We start from the raw sequence: 26,708 nt of genomic DNA on the forward strand, positions 1-26,708 counted from the left end.
TTTCTCTCTCTCTCTCATACACACACACATATAATCATAAATAAAATAAAATAATTATTTTTAAAAAGGATTAAGATCGTATTACAGGATCCACCAACCCTATTTCTAGATATTCTCTCAAGGTCAATAAAAAAGTATGCTTGCACAAGAGCTGGTCTGCGAATGTCTGTAGTAGCTCTATTCCTCATCACCTCAATCTGGAACAACGCAGAATCCCTTCAGCTGGGAAATGCATAAACAAAGTGTGGTCCCTGTTTACTCAGCAATAAGGCGGAACACTAGTGAGACCAGTAGATGGCGTAATGGTTAGGTCGCTCACCTCCCACGTAGGTGACTGCAGTTTGAGTCCCAGACTTGGTGACTTAAAATTCACACCAGCCACATGTTCATGCACGCCCAAGACCCCAAGAGGAGAATGAAGGAGAAAGGACTGCAGCACAACCATCGCCGTGTCTCACTTTCTGTCTCTCTGTCTCTCTGAGTGCATGTACCCTGTAGCAAAAATTTCTCAGCCAAAAAAAAAAAGAAAAAGAAAAAAAAGAAAGATGATGGATAGATAGATAGATTAGATAGATAGATAGATAGAAAATCCTAGTGATAGATTCAACACCATGGATCAACCTCAATGCACTATATGCTAAGTGAAAGACGCCAGACTCAAAAGACTAGAATCTCTGTGATTCCATTTAGATGATGTGAGGGTGATCTGTGTCGTGGGCTGGGAAAGAATTCACAGACTCAGAGAGTAAGTGGACAGAAAAGGCTTATTATTCACTTTCCAAGAGTGGAAAGGGGCCAGATGTGGAGTGCTGCATGGGCCCTGAAGGTTGGCGACTGGGCACTTTTAAAGGAGAGGAATTTAGAGTGGGATGGTTAAGGTAGTCTTGAGACAGGATGCCTGGAGGTCTTTTACAATATCTGGGTTGTTCCATTGCTATCTCTGGGTGAGTCAGCCATCTGCAGTGAGGCAGAGCAGCCACCTTTCTTCCCTCCTTTCTGGTGGAAGTCACATCTGATCCCAGAGAATTCCTCACTGGGGCGTGTCCTCTCCCTGGACTGCCACATCAGGCGTCACCCCCTATTCCTTTATCTTCACCCTGCCTAGGCTACTCAAGGCTGCTTGAGTAGCAAGAAACCTTGCCTTCCCTCCATCAGAGCCCAAGATAAGAGACAAACATCCAAGGGTTGATCCCTCAAAAAAAAAAAAAAATGCCTGCAGCATCTGGGGTGCTTTGAATGTGCCCCTCCGTTAAAATGCCTCAGACATCTGGGAGGCACTGACTTTGGTCTTTCACGTGACATTCTGGGAAACGCAAGCTTGCAGGAAAACAGAACGTCAGCAATTGCCAGGGACTGGGGTGGTAGGAGAAGTTGACGGTGACACACGAAAGGACATTACTGAGGCAAAAGAATGTTTCTACACCCCAATTACGGTAGTGATTACACGACTATGGACTTGTCAAAGTACACTGGAAAGGATGGATTTCACTGTATGTAAATCACCCCTCAATAAAGAATGCAAACTATAAGAGATATTGCACATTACCAGCTAAGCAAGTTAAATAAAACAACAACAACAACAAAAATATGTTGTAGAAGAGCGTTTTCCGACATGGAAAGACCTTCGCAGTAAGTGTCTGTGCAGTACCCTACAGCAGCAGACATCCGTGGCTATATGAAAATTCACGCACGCGTGCACAGACCGGAAGAAAGAAAGACTGCTAGATAAACACCAAAAATGGTGTCGCAAGTCCCTCCGTGTGGACGCACGGTCCCTCATCTTGGTTTTTGCTCACTCCCAGTGTTTTTTCATTTTCCCACGGTGACTGCACTTTGTCCTGACTCTTCAAAACCGCAGGAGTCCAGGGCTGGCTCTGGGAGGCTGTGAGGAGGTGGCCACTCTACAGCTGGGAAAACAGCAGCTCCGAGAAGAGCACTGGTCCTGTCATCCTGTCAGTGTTTCTTTTCTCTTCCTGGGCAGACAAGGGGGAAGACTGAGAGAAGGAGCAAACATTCAGACTCAGAAGTCCCCCTTCAGATGCCCAAAGGCAGCCTGGCCTTCTGGGAACCAGCGGCTCCCTGGAAACTGTGTATGGTCAACAAGGCGCACCCTAGTGCCCACTGGATAGACTGCAGTTGATCACTTAGCTGTGTGACCTTGGACCAGTTACCCAACCTTTCTGTGCCTCCGAGTCCTCTAACATGGGCTGAAGATGGTGCCTACCTTATTGGGATGCTGTGTGTGCATGCATGCACACACTTGTGCAGAGAGCTTAGGACAGTGCCTGGCATATTCGTGTTCAGTAAATAGTTAAGAGGATAGTTGTGAACATCCAGCTGATAGGACTATGACCACACTGGGCCACTCAGGGCATGTGGTGATCACCAAATCACAATCTGGACACCCCCCCCCACCAAATAATTCCAAAATGACTTAGCTGCTCCACTTGTGGTTGAGCTCCCTGAAGAGAACATGTGTAGACTACAGAAATACATCCGGTTCCTTCTCTTCGACTGTCCTCTTCCCTCATCACAATTTCCTATCATATCTGTGGAGGTTCCCTTTCTCCCATCTCCCTCCATGCTGCCAAGAAGAGTTTTCTGAGCACCTACTATGTGCCAGATGCTGTTCTAGAATCTTAGAATAGATGAGAATAGGAGGGGAAACAGATTAAGACTCCTCTCGTCCACATGCAGATCACAGAACTGCCCCAGAGCTAGCCCAAACCCCTGTCCTCCCTTTCTCACCTCCCTTCTTCCTCATTCTACCACCCAGAACCCAAGAAAATCCTGCAGCCCCATGCTCAGAGGCAGGGCCAGCCACACTCGCTGCAGTAGGCAGAGCTCTGGCAGAGTCCGGGCGCCCTCAGCCTCCTCGCTCTAGGCCCTATGACAGTGGAGAGCACCAGCCCTGGCCTGGCATCCAGGAGGAGCTCAGCAATGGCAGCCACATTGGACAGTGGTCGTCTTGTCCCTAGCAGGATTGGCCTCGGCTCCAGGCACAAAGTCCCACCATTGTTCACTCCTTGGGGAATTTACAGCACAGGCAAGACACACAGTAGGTTCCTCATGGCCAGTGGGGTCCTCTGGGTCCATGGGGGCTGCTCTCTTGTGGCCGTGGATGACCCATGTCAGAATTCACTGATGTGCTGGGGAAGCGGGAGCTGGGGTGGGGATTGGGGTGGGTTTTCTCTTAGAAGCCTCAATAGGTTGGCCAGCTGCAGTGGCACACACCAAGACCCTGCGCTCTGCAGGCTGGAACCACACGGCAGTGCTGGGTTTCACTCCTGGGCTGACCTAGAGGTGTAGGTGCACATTTGTAGTCTTAGCAATCCGGAGGCTGAGGCAAGAGAATGATGACTTGGCAAGACTGTCTTAAAACAAGTCACAACGCCCCACGCGGGCATAGCGCTCCATCCCTTCCAACAGTCTCACCTGGCCTGTCTCACCTTTGTACTCCTCAGCATCCTCTGTGAGTCCTATGGACAGGCGGCAGGGGCCGGGTAGGAGACCAGGGTTTGGACTTGTCCTCAGCTCTACCCCTTAGCATCCATAAAGTGTCTACAACCATCCAGACCCTCAGTGTCTTCATTTGTAAAATGCAAATGCAAATGTGAGGCTCCTCCTTCGCGGAGAGGATTAAATGAGGTGTACACAGAAGTGTTTTGGACGTGCTTCTCCTGCCTTTGCCCTCGAGGAGGAAGCTGTGCCCCATTAGACTGCCAGGGCCTGGGAAGAGACCAGAGGACACGGCCTCTGTGATTCCCACCATCTCAGTGACTCAAGTCATGTGTGGTGCTCACGTCCACCACAGAAACTCATGGGCATTGTACAACCAGGGTTCCCCCAAAGCAGCCGTGCTGATAGGAGCTGAAATGGAATTGGCCAAAAGGACATTGTTTAACTTGGGGAGCCCCAGGAAATTCTCCAGGCCTCTACCCAGAAGGCAGAGTGAACCTTACTCAAATCAGTTAAGGGGCCACGCGGTGGCGCAACTGCACCCCCATGGGGGACTCTTGGGGATTCTCCCTCTCTGAAATAAATGAATAGACTTAAAAATAAATTAAATTGAATTAGTTGAGATACATACTTAGCATTGTGCCCTGCAGAAATTAAATACTCTGTAAATATTCTCTGGTAATAATTAAAGCTGATCATCTGATATAATTATCTGACCATAATTGTATATGACATTTCTGCTCAGAATCCTTGGACAGGGCAGCCACCGTGGTTCAGTACTCCCCAGGATTGGGGTGTCGACGGAAAAAGTAACCAACTGTAAAATTAATAATTAATGCGGTTTATTTCCAAGCCAACTGTGAGTGACCTAGGCCCGGAGAAGAGGCATATAAGCCTTTTCTCAGGGTGATCATGTACAGAGGGTCCTTTTATTTGTTTTTGAGATTGACAGACAACATTTAGTGAAAAGATTTTCCATGGGTCTGGCCCAAAAAGGCGGGACATGTAGAAGCAGGGGCTTGTAGGTTACAGGTGGGTTCCATAATTCTTAGGTTGGTGACTGGAAGGGAAGATCTGTGTCTTAGTTAAAGAAAGGCTTAATCTACGTCTCAAGGAAAAGGGAAGTTCTGTGTCTTGGGAAGAGATAAGCAAAAGAATATACTGTAATCGGTTGAAATACACATCTCAAAGATACTATGCCAGGAACAGGAGATAGGAAGAATCCTGTTCATAGAAAATAAATGGTCTGTTAATGTTTGTGAGCATGACTGCCCCAGTCCCTTTTGAAAAGATTTTGGAAAAATAGGAAAAGTAGTCAGACTTCTGTCCACAGGGGCCACAAGAGTACAGCCCAGGCCCGCGTTCCAAGGTTTCCCTGTACACACACAGTGGGAGACAGCTGAGGGGGTAGAGAGAGGTTGAGGTAGGTAAGGGTAGACAAATAAATCTTAAAAAAATAATCCTTGGAGGTGGAGGCTCTGAAACCTTCCAAAGCGTCTGCAAACCCACATTACCCAGGAAACACACACTCTCCTCCCCTCTCCTTGCTTCTCTGTTCTCCTGTCCCTTCCCCTCGCCTAGGAATCTGGATCACTACTCCGATTGGTTGGATTGTAAGACATTGATTGGGCCTTGTTGAGTGGCAGGAGTCTCTGTGGCCAAAAGGTCACAGGTCCAGGTACCCCTTTTGACACCCCCATGTGACAGGACCAATAAACTAAGCCCCAGCTCACTCTCATTAGCGTCCACTCAAGACTGTCAGTTATGGGATTTCTCCCCCACGTGGGGCAAAGGGAGGTGCACAGGAGAGGCCCCAGCCACTGGCCTGCTGTGCCCAGCCCAGCCTCAGCCACTCCTGGCCAAGCTGCCATTGAATCAGAGCTTTGTTTCTCTGTGGATTCAGCTCCCCAGGCTCAGTGGGGGCAGGAGGCAGGGAACTGGCAGGGCAGGTTTTGAGCCTTCCGTGTTCTGAGGTCCCTCCAACCAAACATTACCAAATGTCATGGAACTTGCCCCTGGCTCCTCATTTCAAATGTCTGAAAGTAGGAACTAAAACATGCAGGTATATATAAAAGAGTAACTGAATGTGCTGCGGACTTTTCACAATCAAAGCTCCACAAAGCTGTTGTCGTGGGGGGACCTTCACGCTTGAAAACTTAGAGTGTGTACGGGGAGGGGGGGCATGTGACTCCAAGAACAAGACTAAAACTCAGCCCCATGGCCCAGCCTTCGCAGCCTTCCCCCCACAGTCCCACACTATGGCACCTGGGCACTCTCACCCTCGGTGCCTCTGCTTTTGTGGGTCCCTCTCCCTGGCCTGCCCTTCCTCACGTCTGTCCTAGGCCACGGCAGACGACTGCTCAGGGGAGCAGTTCCCTCTATCTGCACGGTGTCGCACCTGAATCGTGGCACTGGCCTCCTCAGTCCCCTGTCCTAGGGGGGCCCAAATCTGGTGTGTGTGTGTGTGCGGGGGCGGGGGCTTGTCTGGCACGTTTTTACCAATTTTACGGAACACACCCAGAGGTTCTGCAGAGAAAGACATGAATTTCCTTACTAAGGAAGCCCCACCGCCCGCCGACAGTGAGCAGTGTGCACAGTCAGTGAACACATGCTCAGAACACACGTTAAGAACAAAGCAGGCACGAATCAACACACATTGTTTAGGGGTTACAGTACCAGATCAGCTTATCGAGTAGCAGCATCAGCAGAGCACGTCCAGGGTTTAGGACATCTAACTGCGTGATGTCAACGTGGGAGGGCTCTGCATACCTCCTTCCATGAGGTAAGGATCACAAGAGGCTTATCTCCAGAACAGCCCCGCCAGGGGCCAGTTCCATGGGGTAGGGGAATGGTTACTGGAGGCGGAGCTCTGGAACAGTCCGGCCACACCTGCTAGATGAGATAAGGGAACAATCACAAGGAGGTGCACAAGGTCCAGCTGGCCGGCCGCAGATCTCAAGAAGTAGGGCGCAGAGAGAGAGGGGAGGAGAGCTCAATGTATGAAGTCTATCCTCTCTCCACCCCAACAATGACTTCGATGCCCCCTTACCATGACTCTTCAGGCCCACAAGGTCACCCAAAGTGCACATGGAATAACTACTCAAGACACAGAGGTCTGCATCTACAGGGAGAGGGAGAAGCCATACCAGGGGTACACCTGCTGAGTCTCCCTCATTCACCATACTTACTAGGGCAAAGGAGGAAGGAAAGTTATTTTTAAGAGAAAGTTGTTTTTTTCAGAGAATCAGAAAAATAAGGGTAATTCCTGAAACAGATTGATTTCCATATTGATTAGGGGCGTATGACTAAGGATGCCAACGGCTGGACAGAACACCTTGGAATCTGGAAAATACATTTATTAGATCACACACCTGTCTACCAGCTTCCTGTGGTCTGCGAACAGGAAGTTCACATTCCCTGAGCATGCCTTCACTCATTCACTCAGAGTTACAGATCCACGGTGTTCTAGAAGCATGGCGTATCTTACCATTTCTGTGCGTTATTCATCATTTGTCAGTTTTTTTTGGAGTGGGCATGTGAGCCCAATGGCCAACCATGGTTCAAGTCCTGGACCTAGTGGCTTCCTTTCTCACTTTCTTTCTCTCTCTAGTCAAATTGGAAAATAATAATAATAAATAAAGTTAAAATAAAATAATCTTAAAATAAAACTTCCTGCAACTGCTTAGGAGCAGTAGGGTGGGGAAAGGTTAGATTTTATCAGCACAGCCAATAGCGTCACCTTAGTTTTATCCGACCAACTGAGCAACCCCTACCAATTTGACAGGTAAGTCAGGTCCTTATCATTTGTTCTGATTTATGGCCCATCCCCAAGCTAGTGAATCCTCCACTAGCCATGGGGCTGTTGTTTTAGCTCTGGAAGAAAGCCAGAGGTGACAGCATACCATGGATAGAATGACACCAAGACACCGTATCTTGCTAACTTCCTGTGCCATCCAGTTTTTCATTAGCCACACAGGGGAGTTAGAAGTGCTGTGTGTGAGTGAATAATAGTAACTTTAGCCAATTTTTCTATTGTTTCTTCGATCTCCTGATGTCTACGAGGCAGTTGACACTATTTAACTGCCATCACCCAGTAGGGGACAAGGGGACAAGCAGAAGGTGTTTAACGTGTCCCCATATAATAGTACCACTAAGCCCGTCACAGCATGGGAAAGTGTTGAGCTGTGTTGTGAAGTCCTTGGTCCTTTGGGGCCAGATCACTAAAATTAGAGACCTGTCCCTAGGTGCAAAATAAAGCCACAACCACAATAAAAGTAGGTAGGAAAGAGAATTTAATAGGAAAGAAAGATTTTAGAAAAGAAGTACACCCCAAAGACCTTTGGGCGGGCAGGTTGCTAGGTAGCAACTGCTGCGTTTGGAACTGGTATAGGTGTTATTTTTATTACCAGAGGTGATCATGAGTATTTAACGGTGGGAGGTGTGCCACACTTTCTCTGTCTTTTGTTTGAATTCCAGGGCTTCCTCCTGTGCTTGCTTCTCTCTCTCTCACAGGTGAAGAATTTGAAGAATTTGATTACCTAACTGTGCATGCCCAATGTGAGCCATAAGGTTTAGTTAGGATAGACTGCCCGATTAGTTTATTGCCCCAGTGGGAATCGGGATGTTGACCAAAATGCTTGGTTTCATCTTTTTGTGTTTACAAGGGATGATAAGAGGGAAATTTACAATCATCCCTATTTCTTCCTCAGGTACCGAGGAAGAAAAATGGTATTTGCCTCACCTTCCTGGCGCCAGGAGCTGGGTGGGAAGAGGGCATCTCATGGAGGGCCCGGTTGTAACTCCTGATAAACTGTGATTGATGTGACATGTGTCCTTCTGCTATTCTCTTAGGGCTCCCCGCTCACGACTAGCCAACTGCCTACCACAAGCCCACCTTTGGCTGGTTGTCTATTTTTGTACTACCCACACCTGCCTTTATCAAATCTTCCTGTATTTGTTTCCAGTGACTTTTGTAGGCCCCACATCTCCATTTCTTTCTTCTGTCTGATGACGACCATCTCCCTAGGTGGGCAATCACCTGAGCAGTGTGAAGTGTGCTCGCCCAGTGGGGAGCTCGAATTGGTAAGTGTGCCATGGCAGGAGTGGGGCTGACTGCGGCGCACTTGCATTTCCACTATGAAGTCTTTATCATCTGACTCTTTAAATGGCTCAGCAGTGGCATAACAGTTACGGTGCTGGACTCCCACATGGCTGACCTCACAGACCCAAAGGAACGATGTTAGGCAAAGCAACAAGAAGCATGTGGCCATGTGGGGGAGGTACAGAGGATCAGTGTTAGTCAAGTGACATTGTTGGTGATCTGGCAATACAGTGAAGTTAAGGAGGTTCACAGTTTAGAATATCTAAAATATTTTAAAAACTGTAAAGCTGCTGGGACCAGCAGTTAGCTTAATGGCTATGTTGCTGGACTCCCACGTAGTTGACCGTGGTTCAAGTCCCGGACCCAGCGGCTTAAACTCATGCCAGGCGCATGTGCATGCATGCCCAAGATCCCAAGAGGAGAATGGAGGAGAAGGGATTGCGGCGTGACCATCCCCCCTGGGGGGTGATTTCTTGCTTTCTATCTCTCTGTCTCTCTCTGTCTTTCTGGCGAGCGCACGCGCCCTATAGCAAAAACCTCTCAAAAAATACTGTAAAGCTGCAACACATGATTTTTACATCTAGTTACTAGAAAACTGAGGAAAGCACTTATTAGCTTTGAATAAAGCAACATGAAAACAGGAATGCACTTTTACTAATACACACACACACACACAAAGCCTAACGCACTATCCGAAAGATTTTATAATACAAGGAGGTATATTGGTCATTAAGAAAGGGCTCCATAAGAAATGCACTTACTAAGTTCGCAACTATGGGAATGACCAGTTCAAAGGTGAATTAAATGCCCAGTTTTGGGAGGGAGCTGTAAGGAAAAGGAAAAGCTTAGGAAAACACATACTGGTAATACCGACCTTTCTTCAACATCTACTGCTTATGATAGAAATGAACCTTTTATAATTTTTACCCGTGACACTTTTACTCAGCTTAATTATTCCATGTACAGTGTAGTGTAAATTAATAACCACTTAAAATGTTGTCAAAATACTGTCTTCATCCTTTGATCACATCAAATGTTACAAACACTCCATCTCAGCACACCCACGACTAAGAACAGAATACTTCATTAAAGGAAACACGTGAATAAGAATTCTGTTCATAATTGCTGCAAAAGCTGGTCAACTATTTAAAAAAATATATTCACTACAAAATCAAACAGATTGATCCAGCGAGTTGAGCTGTCACACTCATTCCGTGATAATATACAGTACGAGGTTATGGAGTGAACATGGGTTGATAAATTATTGATGCATTAAATGGCAACATGTCATTAAGGAGGCTGTTCTGCTTTCCTTAAAAAGCGTCTGCCTCTCCTAACCTCAGAAGCTAGTCTTCTTAAAGACAAAGGTCTCTAAACAGTTTGGTGCCTAGTGTTCTTAGCACGACAATGCAACTTAGTTCAGAAGGTATTTTGGCAATTCTTATTCTGAGTAAGAAATAGGGGCTTCAGAAAAATAAGGATTTAAGAAGCCTTGTCATTTTAGAGGTCAATTTTAATAGAATATGAATGCGTACTCTTAAGTTTAAAACAAAAACCTGAAAATTATTGGTTGGTTCAAAATGGTTTTATGGAAAAATTAATCTGTAACAAGAACTTGGCATTGAGTGCAAAGACTCCACCGTTCTTGAGCAAAGCGTACAAAGGTTCTGAGGGACAGGACCAAGAACGAGGGACTCACACATTGACAACAGCAGGCGTTTTCTCCACCTCTTCTTCTTGATGGGAGGTGGGCAGGGAACCGCTCGAATAGCTTCATCAAACACTGTCTTGAGGCCTGGCTGTGTGAGCACTGAGCACTCCAGGTACTTTACAGCACCGATCTCCTTAGCCAGGGCTAGACCCTGTGGGGAGGTGATGGGAGTCAGCTTCTTTTCCTTCGGTTTCTCAATCGCGTCCTCATCATCTCGAAGATAAGTTTAGTTCCCACTAGAATAATGGGAGCATTGGGACAGTGGTGTCATACTTCAGGGTACCACTTTGCACGGACATTTTCAAATGATGCAGGACTCACCAGGGAAAAGCAAATTAAGAATACATCTGTTTGTGGATAGGATAGGGGGCGTAATCTGTCATAATCTTGTCCAGCTGTATCCCAGATTTACCGGTTTTCCATTCACCATAACATTGGCAGAACAGGTGTCAAAGACAGTAGGAATATACTCTCCAGGGAAGGTATTGGTTGTGTAACTGGTCAGTACGCACGTTTTACTTACGGCTCTGTCTCCCACCACCACACACTTCATGGCCTGCATTTGGGCCGCTCGCTGGGCCATGGCGGCTACTGAGGCAGGAAGTAGTGGGTTTGTGGCCCGGCGGATCAGCAAGCATGCGAGTTCGGGTGGCAGGTCGTGGGGTGCCAGAGCTGCTGTCCACGCTGCCCTGCCCTCCACCAACTGGAAGCTGAAGCCTGGCAGTGGCCACCACCCAAAGCTGAGGAAAACTTGGCAGGCAGCTTCTTACCGTTGGTTAGTTGTCTCTCGGTGGAGATTAGACGGATCTCTAAGCTCAGCCTGTGTGACTCGCGCATCTCGCCTCCTGGTCACCATGCTTCTGCACAGGTGGCCGACCCTCGCTCTGCAAATGGAGAAGGGATTGCAGCATGGCCATCCCCTCCAGGGGTGATTTCTAACTTTCCCTCTCATGCTCTCTCTCCAGCAAGCAAATGTACCTAATGGCGAAAACCTAAAAAAAAAAAAAAAAAAAAAAGAAGAAGAACAACAACAACAACAACAAAGCATGATGAATCAAGTAAAGATACCTATTGTTTAGGGGTTACAATACCAGATCAGCTTATCGATGAAGAAATCAGCAGAGCACATCTGGGGTTCAGTGCTTCTGGTTTTGTGATGTTGACATGAGAAGGGTGTGCAGAGCTCTTTCTATGGGGGTAGGATCCTAAGAGGTGTAAGTCTGGAACAGCCCCGCCATGGCCCGTTCCATGAGGAAAGAGAATTGTCATGAGCGGCATACCTTGGGTAGGCCGGCCACAGGCCAGCATTACGAGATAAAAGAAACAAGACGAGAGGCTCGCAAGGCCCAGCAGGCAGCAGCCAGGTCTCAGGGAAATGGGGCAAGACAGAGGGGAGGAGAGTTCAACGTACGGAACATACCCTCACCCACTTCCCTCATCCCACCTGCCAGGGCCGGCAGAGGGGCTGGTTCATAAATGCACTTCTGGTCACAGCATTTCTCTGGGCCCTGCCCCGCAGCCAGTGACCTGGAATTTTCCATGGAGCAGCTATAAAGGCACTTCGAAAAGTGAATGAAAAAGTAGAATTAAAGTCTAATTTTATTTTGAAGCTAGAACATGGAAGTCCGTGCATAGTTTTTCACAGAACACATTTCCCATGAGATTTTTGAAGACCTTGTGTTTAGTCCAGCCTTCCTGCAGGGAACCAGCCCTTGATGGCGACAAGTCCTGCAGGCAAAGGTTTCTGGGAATCAAGACGATGAGGCAACAGGGAGAGCGAGCCGGGAGAGCATTGTAGAATTCCATTTCCTTCCTCTTACGTAGGAGTGTCTTGCCCTGGCTAGCAGAGCAGGATCATGCAGCTTCTGGCCTGGAGAGTCTCCTGCAGTTTCCCAGCCCCCTCAGTCAGCTGAGCCAACAAAGGGTTCCCCTGTGGCTCCAGTAAGAGGGAGGAATTGGTGAACCTGGGAGGAAAGGAAAACAGAAACCAAGGCTTCAGGAGCACCCGCTAAGCCCCAGACCAACTGCAAAGTGCTCTGTTCACATCGGCCCACCAACCCCTCAGGCAAAACCTGTATTACCAGCCCACTTTACAGATGAGCAAACCGGGCATAGCCAAGGTAGTAATAATCCTTCCTGGGGCATGGGGGTGGGGTGGTCTGGGCTGCAGAGAGTAATAACTGCCCCTGGGGCCCAGGCTGGGCATGCCAAGGGCTATAAAGTGTGTGTAGGATAAACATAAGATGCCATGGAAGGGAGGGCAGGCAGGGCAGGCTTCCTGAAGGAGGTGGTACTGGACTCCAGGAGGTGGGAACTGTGTGTTTCAAGGTAGGGAGGCATGACAGACCTTCACATGTTTAAAGTTATTACTCAAAGTGAGTGTTTCTCAAGGTGTGGCACCAACGGGGTCCGGGGGCGGTTCCCCAGCCTCATTACCTACCTGCTACATCAGAATCAGAGTGCGGGACTTGGGTTTGACAAGCTCCTGGGTGATTCCAGTTTGAGAGCCCATGGGTGGGGCACAGAAGACCCTGTGAGCCTAAGGAAATGGGCCTCAGTGATGATGGGGCAGGCGCAGTGGTGAAACCCTAAGCTCTGGGAGACTAAGCCACACGGAAATGTTCCAGGTCTGCACCTGGAGCCCTCCCTGTGTATGCTGAGCACACAGGGGCCCCGACTCCGGGCCGGCTGAGGGGTGGATCTCAGTGTCAAGACGCTATTGGAAGGTCGTTTCTCTTTATCTCTCTTAAACAGACTTTAAAGAATGTCATTTGTTTAACTATTTTTAAAGTTATTTAAAAGAAAAATAAGCAGAGGAGAAGAGCGATGGTATCGATGGGCTTCACAGAGATCTCTTTGAAGTGAGAGTTGGTAGACCCGGAGACTGGGCACCTGTGTTGAGGCAGGAGCAGCCATCAGGAGGCCAGGAAGCAGGAGTCAAGGTCTGGACTTCACAGTAATTCAGGGGACGGAAAGGGCCGGGTGAGAGAAGGACTTGAGGACTTCCAGGGCTCTGGCTTTATAGGGAGGTGACATGAGGGCTGGGTTCTAGCAGGACGGGGGAGGGCACCCCACGCAGGGCTGACTGGAGCCTGGAACAACTGCCGTGTCCTGACAGAACCAGGGCTGCCCTCAGACCCGGGCAGGACAGGCCCGCCTTAGGCCTCATGCTTCAGGTGTCCCACATTTTAGAGCAGGCGTCCACAACCCCTGAGCCATGGACCAGAGCCTGTCATGGCCTGATGGGACGGTCCCCAGGCTGAACGGCGGGGATGGGCAGTGGGCAAGAAGCACGTCTTCACCTGTATTTACAGCCCCGGTCACTGGCATTGCTGTCTGGGCTCCGCCTCCTCAGCGGCAGCACTGGGTGCCCGTGGGAGCACAAACCCTACTGTGGTGTGATTGTTCCGTTGCATATTGCGACGTGGTGGTGGTAGAAGGGGGGTGCAAGCCAGATGTGGAGTGCTTGGGTCATTCCAGGATCACCCTCCTTCCCCACTCACTCCCGCCCCGGTCCATGAAGGACTGTCTTCCGTGAGGCTGGTCCCTGGTGCCAGGAAGCCTAGGGCCTACTGCTCTCGAGTTTCTCCTTCGGAATTCTCGAACTCCCATCTGGCTTCTAGAAGTGGCTGGGGATGACATGTCATCTGTGTGGGCACCTCAGGCCCAGATCTCAACCCATGTGGGTCTCAGGTCTCTCTTATTCCCTGTAGGCACTTTTCAATAGTCTACCCTGAGGATGGGCCTAGAGGTGCCTTGACAGCTCTGGGACTTAGCCTATGAGCTTACCACAGGACCTACGATATCTTAGGACTGCGGCCTCCCTGGGGGAGGTCCCCGTGCCCGGAGGGTGCCTGGGGAACAGATCAGACCTACTGACCGATGCAGTGTTCTGTTTGCAGGGTCCTGTGGAATTGGGCTGCCCGTATGTTCCTGACCTGCTGATTTTGGGTGACTCTAAAGTACTTGCCTGGAGTCTGAATACCCTGAGGCTAGTCACCTGGCCATGGCCCTGAACCTCTCCCCACCAAGTGCCCTCCTGCTGCCCTGGCCACCCAGGTTTGGGTGAATCACATAAGTTACAAGAGGAAACAACGCTGGCACCCATTGGCCAGTGATTCCAGTGGCCCCCTCGAGTGTTACAATTTGTGCCTTAACTGCGTGATGAACCAGTGGGTCCCATCAACGCTGTGTGATGGGGTACACCAAGAGGCCCATCGCATCGCTTTTGTGGGTTCCCCACCAAAAGTTCATGACCAGAATTCCATCGGCCAGAGAGAGCAGACACAGACAAGTTGATAGGCATTCTGCAAGGTAGCTGGCTTGTCCTCTTCAAAAATGTCAAGGTTGTGAAAGATCAGAAAACACGGAGGATGGTTTCAGCCTGAAGGAGGCTTAAAGAGACATGCCAGTAACTGCAAAAGGGGATCCTGGGTGAAACCTGATGGGGTCTGTGAACTGGCTGATAGTACTATGTCCCTGTTTGTACAGAGGAGCACCTTTGTCTTTAGAAAAAAAAAATGCTGAGGGGCCGGCAGGTGGTGTGGTGGTTAAGGGCACTGGACTGACCCATACGACTGAACATGGTTTGATTCCCGAACCTGGAGGCTTGCTTTCTCACTTTCTCTCTCTCTCTGTCTCTCTCTGGTCGAATTAAAATGAAGAAATAAAGTTCAACATATAATTCTTAAAAAAAAAAGAAAAGAAATACTGAAATATTGTGTCTACACTTAACACTCAAATAATGCTGAAAAGATGTTTAAGTATATGGGCTTATACATGTGTGTACATTTATAACTATATATTCGATGTAATGGAAAGACGAATGTAGTAAAATATTAATAATTTGGACAACTCAAGTAAGTTTTATATAGAAATTTTTCACACTGTTTCCAGAACTGTCCTCTAATTTGGTATTATTTCAAAATTTAAAACTTAAAAGCAATTTAAGAATATTAACAACTGGGGCCAGCAGGAGGCATGGCAGTTATGGCACCATGTGGGAGTCCACATGGCTGTGGTCAGTTCGAGTCCCAGGCCTGGTGACTAGCTTTCTCACTTTCTTTCTCTCCTCTCTCTGTGTCTAGTGAATGCATGTGCCTTGTAGCAAATTATTAATAGTAATAATAATAAATAAAATTAAGTAAATAATTCTAAAAAAAGAATCTTAATAATAAAAAAATCTAATAAGGATGACTACTATAATCGAGCATCTACTGGGGCAATAATGCATTAGCTCCTTTAATCTAACACTAGTGACGCAAGGTAGATACTATTATTCCCAGTTTATAGAAGAGAGAATTGTCTTAGAGTGGTTAGTGACCTTCCTAAAGTCTCACAACTTGTAAGTAACAGAGACAGAATTTGAACCCAGATCAAATTGTCTTAAGAATCTATGTTCTTGGGAACCAGCAGTTAGTGTAATGGCTATGTCACTGGACTCCCACATAGTCGACCGCGGTTTGCGTCCCAGACCCGGTGGCTTAAAACTCACGCCAGGTGCATGTGCGTGCGTGCCCAAGATCCTGAGATGAGAAAGGAGGAGAAGGGATTGTGGTGTGACCATCCCCCCGGGGGGTGATTTCTTACTTTCTGTCTCTCTGGCAAATACACATGCCCTATAGCAAAACCCTCTCAAAAAAAAAAAAAAAATGTTCTCAACCATTGGAGCAGGAATTGCAGCGTGGCCAAGCTTCCTGGGAGTGGTGGTGGTAATTTCTTACTTTCCTCAGGTGAGATTTCCCAGGTGACAATATGTGCCCTATGGCAAAGTGAGAGTAATGATAATTACATGTGATGGCAATTACGGAGACAGACTGGGGACGCCCAGAAGGCTCTATACAGGCAGTGACGTTTGAGCTGGACCGTAACGCACGCATAGGAGTCCTCCACTTACGGAGAGCTGTCCTGCCGGTGGAAGAAATGGCATGATCAAGGTCACAGATCCCTGACTAGTTAGGTCCCTGGAGTTTCTCTCGGTCTCACCAACCTATAGGTATGAACATGCATCAACTGTCACTGCGATTTTGTCATTGTCTACGAAATGCCCCTCAGCTTTCTCCAGGAGTCCTGGCATTCCATAGCCACCGCCATCATGTAATGCAGCAGGAAGAGCCCTCTTCCCTCATCTTGAAGCCTCTGGCATCCCTTTGCCACTTTCCTACCATGTGGCCTTCAGCGAGTTAACGGAACTTGTCAGAGTCTGGATTTTCTCATCTGCAACAAAGCCAACGAGATCTGCTTCCAGGGCTGAGTTAGGATTAAAAGAGAACATCGACCAAGCGCTGGGCTTGGTTTCTGGCATGGATTAAACCCTTTGACAATGTGACTGTTCTTATGGATGAGGGCCTCAGAGCCCAGAGAGGAGCAAGCAGGCTGTTCAAGGTTGCACAGTCAGTGAGAGACAAAACCTAGGCTCGGCCCCAGGCCCTGATCCTCATGGACCTCACTCTGACCCAGGTTGGCCTGTGTCCCCAGCCCCAAGCTCTTACCCTCCAGGGCTGACCCAGGCCCGGAGCAGCTCTCTACCAGCTCAAGTTCTCTTTGGAGCTAGTCCATGCCTCTTGGGGCTCAGCTGAGCACACCCGTTTCCTAATGCGGTGGCTTACTCCAGTGTCAGAGGCCGCTGAACATTTGGCAACTTCCCTGTTGCTTTCTTTCCTGAGATCCTCCTTGGATTGGAGGGGGCCGAACCTGAGCCAACCTTGTGACACAGGCGCAAGTCCTCTGTTTCCTAAGAAAAGGGAGAAGACATTCCCCACCAGACCCAGAGAGCAGCTCTGCTTTCCTTTCCTGACACAGCCCCTCGTGCAGAACAGTGCGTTCTGTCTTGGAAGCTGCCCTCCTATCTGCTCCGGGGTGCTGACGCAGGCTGCCACCCCAGGGCCTGGCTCAAGTCTCACCTCCTCCTGGAAGCCTTGGAGGACTGCCAGGCAAGGCTGAGCTTGTCCTTCTTAGTCCCCAGCCACTTATTGTCCAGAATTTATGCACTGGGTTCTGCTTCCTCTTTCATGTATTACTACCGAATATCTTGTGTCCCACTCGGGGACTGCAGGACGACTGCGACTACTACTGCTAGTAGTGACAAGGAGAATGATCTGCCCCTCCCTGCTCATCTTGGAGGCTGGTGTCCTCCGGAACCAAATTACTCACAGGGACCCTTTGATGGGACTTGAGGCTGGAAAGGAAACAGCCATGCTTTCTTGGCGACAAGGTAGGGGGAGATTCTATCTCAGAGAATATCGCCGTGGGACAGTGTCTGACCGCCTTTGATACTGCACCTTGAGGCCAGATCACCAAGAGGCCTGTTCCTCTCCCCACCTTTGCCCTCCTACACCCGCGACCCTGGCCCAGGATCCGAGAGTGGCTGACAATGTACGCTGAAAGCCAGAAACACAGGGACCCGAGGATGCGGGACCCGAGTGGGCCAAGGAAGAAAAGGGCCAGAGAATCAAGGGGTGGAAAGGAGAAGGATGCTCATGGCCATGGGGATGGCCTCACTTTAAACCTGAACCCTCAGATCTAATGAAGGGCCTTGGCCAGTGTACGAGGACAAATGGGAAACTGAGGCTCAGCAAAATGTGCTCAACGTCGCACAGTTAAATACGTGGCAGGGCTGGGATTCAGGCCCAGGTTGGCAAGGTTCCCAGCTCTGCTCCTCAGCACCTTGGGGTGCTGCTGAGGGCCTCTAAAGATAGAGTGACCCCTTCTCCTCAAAGCAACTGGCCAAACGGGAGGCTCCCAGAAGCCACATGAACCATGAATTACTCTCTCTCTGCACTTACCCAGCCCAAAACAAGGGCAGATGACCAAGAGCTCAGTGCGTGGCATTCCTACTGTGTTTTCCCGGAGGCTTCAGGGCTCTACAGCCAGGGGGGGATGACGATTTTCTGAGCATCTTATCCAGACAGGTTGAGTTACACCTGTTTTCTCATCTCATCTTCAGAACGACCCTCATGATGGGTACTGTTTCCCCACCTTTCAATGAAGAGCCCACATTTCAAAGGGGTCAGAGGCCCACACAGGTAGTAGGCAGCATGGCTGGGTCTGCCTGGCTCTGAATCCCATTCACGTCCTTCTGGACAAAGTCAACAGAGCAAGGACAGCAAAGCGGACAATAGGGAGAACCAGCCCCTGAATTGACCAGCTCTTGCCCATCCTACCCCTATAGATGCCCACTGAGATCGTATATTTTCCTGTGGTCTATGCCATTTGGGGCTAGAATAGCATAGGAGAGGAGCTGGCAGGTGGCTTGGTGGTTGAGGATGCTGGACTCCCACATGGCCGATTGTGGTTCAAGTCCTGGACCTGGCAGCTTGCTTTCTCTCTCTCTCTCGCTCTCCCTCTCACCCTCTCACTCTATCCCTCTCTGGTCAAATTGAAATAAATAAATGAATGAATAAATAAAGTTAAATAAAATAATTTTTAAAAAGAAGAAGAATAGCATAGGAGAGTTGGAGGACAGTCATGATGGAGCTATTCCATATCCTGACTGAGGTCCCAGTTCCACATTTCTATCTATCCATGCATTCAAATCTCCAAACCAAAAGATATGATAGGACGTCGGCATGGGACATTACTCATTGTGTAAGAGTCTTCAGAAAATTGATGGAAACTATATATTATGAAGGAGCTGCATGGGGCTTCGAAATATGTTTTTGCATTCAAATAAACTTGTACTTTGATTTCATTTTCCCCCAAATGTTTAAAGTTTCCTTGGATATATATTTGAGAAGTTTCGCAACTTTAGAAGAAGTGTTGTAGAAGCCCCAGAACTGGGAGGGCTTGCCTGGAAGGTTTATCCCTTCCAAAGAACACAACACTTACAGGTCCCACAGGAGAAGACATGAGTTTACTTACACAGGACAGGATGTGCCACCGAGGACAGCGGAATGGTCCACGCAGTCATTGAGCAAAGCCTCAGGTTATATATGTTAAGAAGACACTATTCATAAATCAATTATGGATCGATGCACATTTTCAGCCACCAAGACAGGGGTCTGGTTTGTATATACACTGCTTGAAGGTTACAATAAAAGGTCAGCTTTTAGGTGCCAATGCCCTAACCCTGATGTCTATGTGGGAGGGGTGCACTTACCTCTGGAATAGCCCCAACTGTGAGCCAGCCCCCTGAGGTGAAGGTCATGGTCACAAGATGTTCCTGAGGTCCAGCTGGACCAGCAGGAAGATAAGGTGAAGAGGGAGAGAGGATAAGAACTCAATATATGGAGCCTGCCCTCAAAAAGAGAGAGAGGGGTCAGCAAGTGGCATGGTGAAGAACGCGGCTGGACCCCGCATGGCCGGTTGCGCTGCTTAAGTTCCAGGCATATTGGCCTGAAAATCACACCCTGTGCATGTACATGTGGGTGCCCAAATTCCTGAGAGGAGAATGGAGGAGAAGGGATTGTGGCATAGCCGACCAAAAAAAAAGGAAAGAAAGAAATGAAGAAAAAGAAAGGAACAAAGGAAGAGAAAGAAAGAAACAGGAAAGAAAGAGAAGAAAGAAAAGACAAAAAGGAGGAGGGAGTGGGGAGAAGTCTGTTTAGATGTGATGGCTGGAGCCACTGCAGTCATTTTACAACCATGAAAGAAGCCAATGTGAGAGCAAATCTGAGACACTATAAGAGAGCCTTCCAGTTAGCTGCTGGGTCAACTAGAATACTTCTAGATGTCACTGAGATAAGAATTGTTGAAGCCAACATGAGTTGGGGTTTCTGTTACTTAGGTTGAAGACACTGTCTGTGCTACAGGGTAGAATGTCAGATCTGAAGCAGTGGGTACCTCCATGGCCAGCCACAGTGCCAAAGACGGGGGACAGAGAGTCATCAGTAGGCCCATCCAGACTTGGCTGGGCACGTGCCGTTAGGAAAGTCAGGGTGGGAGGGTGGCTTGTTCAGACCTCCTTGCCGGCTGGTTTTAGGATTGCAATTTCACAGCAGCGAAAGTCACCATCATGTGATTTAGCCTTCTCATTCCTCTCCGACACCCTCATGGAGGTGACAGCTGCCTAGGCATGCAAGGCTCGGGAACCGAGGGCAGGTAAGAGCTGGAGGTATTCCAAGTGTGCACGATAAGTTTTCAAAAATTTAAGTTCATGACACGGAACTGATCTGCACATTGCGGCTGCTATTTAAAGGCCTCTTCCTTGTACAGATACAGTCTCCTGACTTCTGGGGCCTAAGTTGTTTGAAGGAAGAGACGACTGTGGCGAGGACCCAAGACGACAATCCTGACAGCTGCTCCAGGTAGGGGGAGAAGCGACCAAGACAGTAACTTAATCATTCTGTGACTCAGTTTCCTTGTCTCCAAAACAGACTAATCGTCCCTCACGGGTGGACTGCTCTCTCTCTCTCTCTCTCTCTCTCTGTGTGTGTCTCCTTCTCTTTCTGGTTTGCTAAAGGGCATGTGAATTTGCTAGAGACAGAAAGAGAAAGAGTGAGACAGAGGAAAGTGAAACCCCCCTCCCCTGGAGGATGGACACACTGCAACCCTATCTCCTCCATTCTCCTCTCAGAATTGTGGGCACACACATACACATACCCAATGTGTTTTTCAAGTTGCTGAGTCTGGGACTCGAACCATGAAGTCAGCCATGTGGATCTAGCTACCTTAACCACTATGCTACTGGTTGGCCCCCTCATGAGTTGTTAAGCATGGAGAGGATACATGTACAGTTCGAAGTAGACGGTCCACGCATGGCCACTTTTTCCTTCTGAAGCAAGCCAGGATTCCAATTGTTGCAGACAGAGGAAGGGGGGCCCTTTTAGAACCAGGAGAAGAGAAGGAAAACCAGAAGGTCTCAGTCCTGGGGCTCAGCAGGCTTCATTAGACTTTCATAAAATCAGTCAGGGAGCCAGGGCACCAGGGGGCTGATGGGGACCCAGCGGGAGAGAAGCTGGTAGCCCCCTCTAGGGCCCTACCACCCCTCCTCTCATCACCATGGAAACCCAAAAAGCTGCCCAGCAGGGTTTCCGCCCGCCAGAAGCCTGAGGCCTCTGCAAAGGCAGGACAGGGGCTGTGCAGACAGACCATCTGGAAAACTGGGGTGGAGTGGGGAGGGTCTCCGACCCCCAGTCCTCCAGGACTGGTGGTGGGATGTGTCTGGTGGGCTCTGTGTGGACACAGCTCTGCCAGCAGCCTGCTGTGTAACTGCGGGAAGGACACATTCCCTCGAGAAGCCTCAGGTTCTGCATCTGTCAGAACGGGTAAAAATGTTTAAAAGCAAAAGCTTGGTTTGGGAAAAAAAAAAAAACAGTGGGGAGAGGAAGCAATAAAATATTTAATGATGGGAGAGAACACTCAGTACGTATTATTTATTGAAGAAAGGAACTTCGTGTGATCCCATATTTGTTGAAAAACAAAAACATGGACTGTCTACCTATGCTTACTCCCAAAAAGCAGGAGTAAAGCAGAAGAGTGAAGAAATTCTTCAGAATCCATTTCTGCTTGTTTTTGGAAGAAGGAATTAACATCGTTTTTTCTGTCTTATTTCTTTCTCAAATTTTGGCTAGTGAATGTGGATTACTTTTTCTTTTGGAGAGGGTTTTGCTATAAGGCACGTACAGTCGCCAGAAAGACAGAGACAGAGAGAGAGAAAGAAAGCGAGAAATGCCCCCCAGGGAGGGGGGATGACTGTGCCACAATCCCTTCTCCTTCATTTTCCTCTCGGGATCCTGGGCATGCTCGCACACGTGCCCAGCGTGAGTTTAAGCCACCAGGTCCAGGACTTGAACAGTGGTCGACTACATGGGCGCCCAGTGACAGAGCCATTACGCCAACTGCTGGTCCTCTGAATGTGGATTACTTTTGAAGTCAGAGTGACAGTTAACAGCTGCCGGGGCATTGTGCTAAGTGTGGCTTAAAGCTCACGGTGTCTTCAGCTCGTACCTCAGTACCTTCAGTCTTCCTACCAAGGAAGGAAGGTACTAGTGTTCTCCCCACTCTCCAGAAGAGGAAACTGAGTTCAGAGGGGCCAGCGGGTTCCCTTAACGTCAGGTCACTATTGAGGGCCAAAGCTAAGATTTCAAACCACAGCCAAGATCCTAAATGCCAAAGCCTAAGGGTTTTATCATTACCACCACTGCCTCTCAGGACAAGAAAACACCAAAGGTTCTGTTTTCGTAACGCTTCACTGTGGGAAATATCAAAGGGAGAAAAATATAGTGGCCCCTGAGGTACCACCACCCAGCTTCAACCAAGTCCTCGAAGGGGGCACATGGGTGGGAGGGCTCAGAGAGGGAATGGGGTGCTTGGGAAGGAAACCAACCTACATACCTGCACACACTCATGCGCACGTGTACACGTGAGGGGGACATTCAGTACATATTGTGTATTGAAAACAGGCTGCGGCCCCCGCTGTGATGGGTCACCACAGCCGTCCAGCCCCGCTCTGGCCCCTGCCCCCTCCCAGATTCCTTCCTCGTTTTCACATTTCATTGACTGTCATCTCCCCAACCAGCTCCTTTACAGGCTCCAGGTTCCCCTTCAAGGCTTGTGCTTTCAACAGCTCTGGAGGAGCAGGGAGGACATGGCCAGGGGCCTTGACAACGTGCTCGGAGGGGCAGCCCTGGTCGTGCTGGCTACCGCGGCCACAGCTGTGACAGCGACCACCATCCCTGGCTTCGTGGCCAGGATCTCCCAGAAGGGCCTGGACTATGGTAATTGGATACTTCCCTTTCCTCTTTTCCCACCCTGTGGAGCACGTATTGAGCACCTACTGTGTGCAGCCCTTTAAATCCTGCATGGTATACTGACCATTTCACAAGGTAGGCCTCCTTCCCCCACTTCACACATGAATAAAGGACGTGAAGTGAGTTGCCCAAGATCGCAGCTGGCAAGTGGCAGAGCAGGGGCTACAGAACCCCAAGTCCAGTGCTCAGGCTGGGGCTCAGGGTCCCCTCTCTGCTGTCACTTGAGCCCCACTTCAGACTCTGAGGACCTTGTGATCTTTCCAAAGCCGTTCTCAGCTTGCCGTTGTTTCTAGATGTTCAGGAGGCCGAGCAAGGGAGGGGGATCGTGGGGAGAGCTCCCCCAACACAGGGGATGGCTACCATATTGTGCACAGTACCCCACTGTGTGGCTGTGGGGGTGGGGTGTCTCCTCCCATCCCTCAGCCTCCTCCCCTGACTGAGGAGAGAGTGGCAGGAAACAGCTCACCCCCCCTCGCACACACTTGTGACCTGGGCAGCACCGTGCTGAGAGGGTCACACATGCCGGCTCGTTCATCCTTGCTTGGGCTCTGGGGCATGCGCTGTTACTGTCAGCACTGAGGGATGAGCAAACCTGACTGAGAAGGGACACGGGCAACTGGCAGCTTCCTGCACTGGAGCTCTCAGGTCCTAGGCGTAGGCTGCTCAATACCACCTCCCCATGGCAGAGAGAGGAAATGCAGAGCTGGGGTGGTAGCCAGCCCCAGAGAAATCAGACCAGGGCAAGGCAGAGGCTCATCCTCTGGTGTACACTGGGGACTGGGACGGGAACTCAGGGCCAGAATTCCTACTCCTGCCCACTCAGAGCATCGTCGCATCCCAGGGATGCAGGCCCTTCCTAAGCTAAGACAGAGGATCATGGCCCTGCTCTGAACCCAGAGGTTCAGGTGGCCCTGGAAGCTTACTGGAAGCAGAGGCTAAGACAAAGGTTTTAAGCAGAGAAGTCCTGATGCTCTGTCATGGCAGCCTCAGTTTCCCCTCTATCTGTGCCCCATGCGACAACCAGAGTGAGTTTTCTGAAGTGCAGCAAATCTGTTCATGTTCTCCTCTCTGCTTATACTATTCTATGGCTCCCTAGTACCCTCAGAAGCTATCTTGACCCTTCGGCCTGGTGCTCTATTTTTTTCAAGTTCTGATCCCCCCAACTTACAGATCTGTCCAGCTTACATTTTCTTTCCCTTCCAGGAGGCAACCAAATATGTACTGTTTACTTTTTTTTTTAGAGGCTTTTGCCTTATGGTGCATGTGCTTGCCAGAGAGAGAGAGACAGACAGAGAAGTGAAAAATCACCCCCTCCCCCCCCGCAGAGGGGATAGCCATGTTGTAATACCTTCTCCTCTACTTTCCTCTTGATAGTTTGGGCACACATGCACACATGCCCAGCGTGAGTTTCAAGCCACCAGATCTGGGGCTTGCACTGCAGTTGGCCGTGTGGGGTCACAGTATGACCCACAGAGCTGAAAATATGTACTCCCTGGGCCTTTATAGAAAACCATACCTGACCCCTGCATCAGGCCCTTCCAGCCCCATTGTCCCTGCCTACATAGGAGCCAAGGGTTCAGAGCCTACCCTGACCCTCCAACCCAGGTTCCAGGCTGTTCCTCTGATCATCACCCCTGCTGTCTCCCCCTAGCCTCCCAGCAGGGAGTGGCCGTGCTGCAGAAGGAGTTGAAGAATATCACGATTCCCAATTTCTCAGGAGCCTTTATGGTTAAGCGCCTTGGGGAAGGGAACTGCAACTTTTACGGGTGAGTCCCAAGACCCAGACCCACAGGCCCACCAACCCTCAGCTCACAGAGTTAGGATCCCAAAGCCCAAGGGGACACGACCCCCAAGTTGAGCATGGAGGAAGCCACAAAAACTCTCACACGCTCACCATGACTCCCAGGGAATATGCCAGGAACCCCAAAATTCTGTGTCAGGCTCATCAGTAATCAGAATTTGGGAGCTTTCAAGGACAGAAAATCTAATAGAAAATGGCCTAAGTCAGACTTTATTGGCTCACATGACTGAAAGATCCCCAGAGTGGTCTGACTTCAGGTTTAAGCTGGAGGCAGAGTCAAAAGTCATTGGCCCTGTTTCCCTATTGCTACCACCCTACCACTTCCTTGGAGAGGCCTAATTCTCAGGCAGAGTGTCCCCTCCAGAGGCAAGATGGCCACCAGCATCTCTTGCTAAATCTCCTTGAGAGCCCTTCTTACGCAGACAAAAGCCCTCAGATTCACTCTGATTGGGCCACCTTAGGTTATGTACACACACCTAAACCAATCGCTGTGGCCAGGGAATAGAATATGCTAATTAGTTAAGCCTAAATCCCAGCGTCTTCACATCTCCAGACCTTCAGACACTGACCCAGTCTTCTTGGGAGTAGTGTTGTAGAGTGTCCTCGAATGAACGACTGTTAAAGTCAGATTAAGTTTAAAGGGAGCTTTTATTAGTTGGCCAGTGACTATAGCCTGAGGCTAGGGACCAAGAGTCAGAATTGTAGTCTTGACTGAAGTTTGAATAGTCATTTTATAGGGGGTCAGTTATTAGGGGTTTTTATGTAAGTAGTTATAGAAGTTGAATCAAGTAGGTTAAGTATTTTTGAGGGGAGTGGGGTTTTTATGTAAGTAGTTATTGTTAAACAAAAGGGTTTGGGGCTAGTTAGTAAAGACAGTAGTAGGTACAGGATGTCGTCTTGGATATGGTTTTTTATATGGCTAGTATTATTTTTTTATGGGAAGAGTAAGTAAGTTTACAGAAGCAGACAGTCATGTTAAAATAATAATAATAATAAAAAAGACAAACAGTTATTTATATATAAAATCTAATGTGGCCTATTACGGTAGCACAGAAGACATGTGGGGAGGGACTCCCCTGGAGTAAAATAGCAGTTCTGTTATTATGAAAAGAGGGGTTGGGTGTTGGGCAGAAAGCCCATCAATGCCCTCTACAGGATTTTGCATACCCATTCATCCAACAGATGTTTGAGTACACACGATGTGTCCGACGTAGCAGGTTCTGGGGTTACAGTAGTGATAAGCCACAGACACGTATGTAATTGGTCATATGGCTTTTAGCCAATGAGATAACTTTTGCTATCACAGTGGCTTGTCATACCCCACGAAACAGAGATTACTGTACCCATTTTACAAATGAAGAAACTGAGGCTCCGGCTAATTAAAGGACACACCCAAGGCAGCCTAATGGTAAGTTGGAGTGCAGGATTCAAATGCAGATTTGTCTGACTTCAAAGTGCAAGCCACTCCAGTGCCCACAAATAGGGCACATCAAAAGATTTGTGGGAAAAATGGAATTAAAGTACAAGTTCATTTTGGTGGGAAAAAAAATGAAAATTCATGATAGCTTTTTCATACTATGCGTTTCCCAGGAATTTTTTGAAGTTCCCCCCTCCTAATTGCCAAGGCTGCTCTCAGAACTGGCCCCCCTGGAATGGATGGGATGAAGGACCAGGAGGGAGGAATGAGTGCATTAGCTGTTAGCTGAGTCCTCATGTGGGACCCAGAAGGCTGACTGAACATTTTTCTTTTGCAGCCTGGTAATCAGGGACGTCCGCCTTCCCAGTTCTCAGATAACACTGGTGCCCAATGAGGGCCTCAAAGTCTCCATCAGCGCCAATGTCAAGATCAGTGGGGAATGGAAGGCAGAAGTGAGTTTCATGTACGTATTCATGCTTGCTGGGTAGGCTCTTGGTGACATTGGGAAGGGATTAGAGCCAAGTCTCAGG

At 48.9% G+C, this 26,708-nt stretch overlaps 1 protein-coding gene and 1 pseudogene across 1 annotated transcript in view; one reads left to right on the plus strand and one right to left on the minus strand.

Annotated features, from left to right (window-relative positions):
- Positions 1-10,336: 10,336 nt before the first annotated feature.
- On the minus strand, positions 10,337-10,833 carry LOC102487623 (ras-related C3 botulinum toxin substrate 1 pseudogene; annotated as a pseudogene).
- Positions 10,834-22,730: 11,897 nt separating this feature from the next.
- LOC102497756 (bactericidal permeability increasing protein) overlaps positions 22,731-26,708 on the plus strand; it is a 34,165-nt gene continuing 30,187 nt past the window's right edge. Inside the window, exons 1-3 of the mRNA XM_006144127.3 lie at positions 22,731-22,927; positions 24,612-24,726; positions 26,516-26,641. Of these exons, the coding sequence (XP_006144189.1) occupies positions 22,798-22,927; positions 24,612-24,726; positions 26,516-26,641 (371 nt within the window). The 5' untranslated portion in view covers positions 22,731-22,797. The remainder of the gene's footprint in view (positions 22,928-24,611; positions 24,727-26,515; positions 26,642-26,708) is intronic.

The sequence above is a fragment of the Tupaia chinensis genome, unplaced genomic scaffold (genome assembly GCF_000334495.1).
Source record: "Tupaia chinensis unplaced genomic scaffold, TupChi_1.0 Scaffold000115_1, whole genome shotgun sequence".
Taxonomy (NCBI): domain Eukaryota; kingdom Metazoa; phylum Chordata; class Mammalia; order Scandentia; family Tupaiidae; genus Tupaia; species Tupaia belangeri.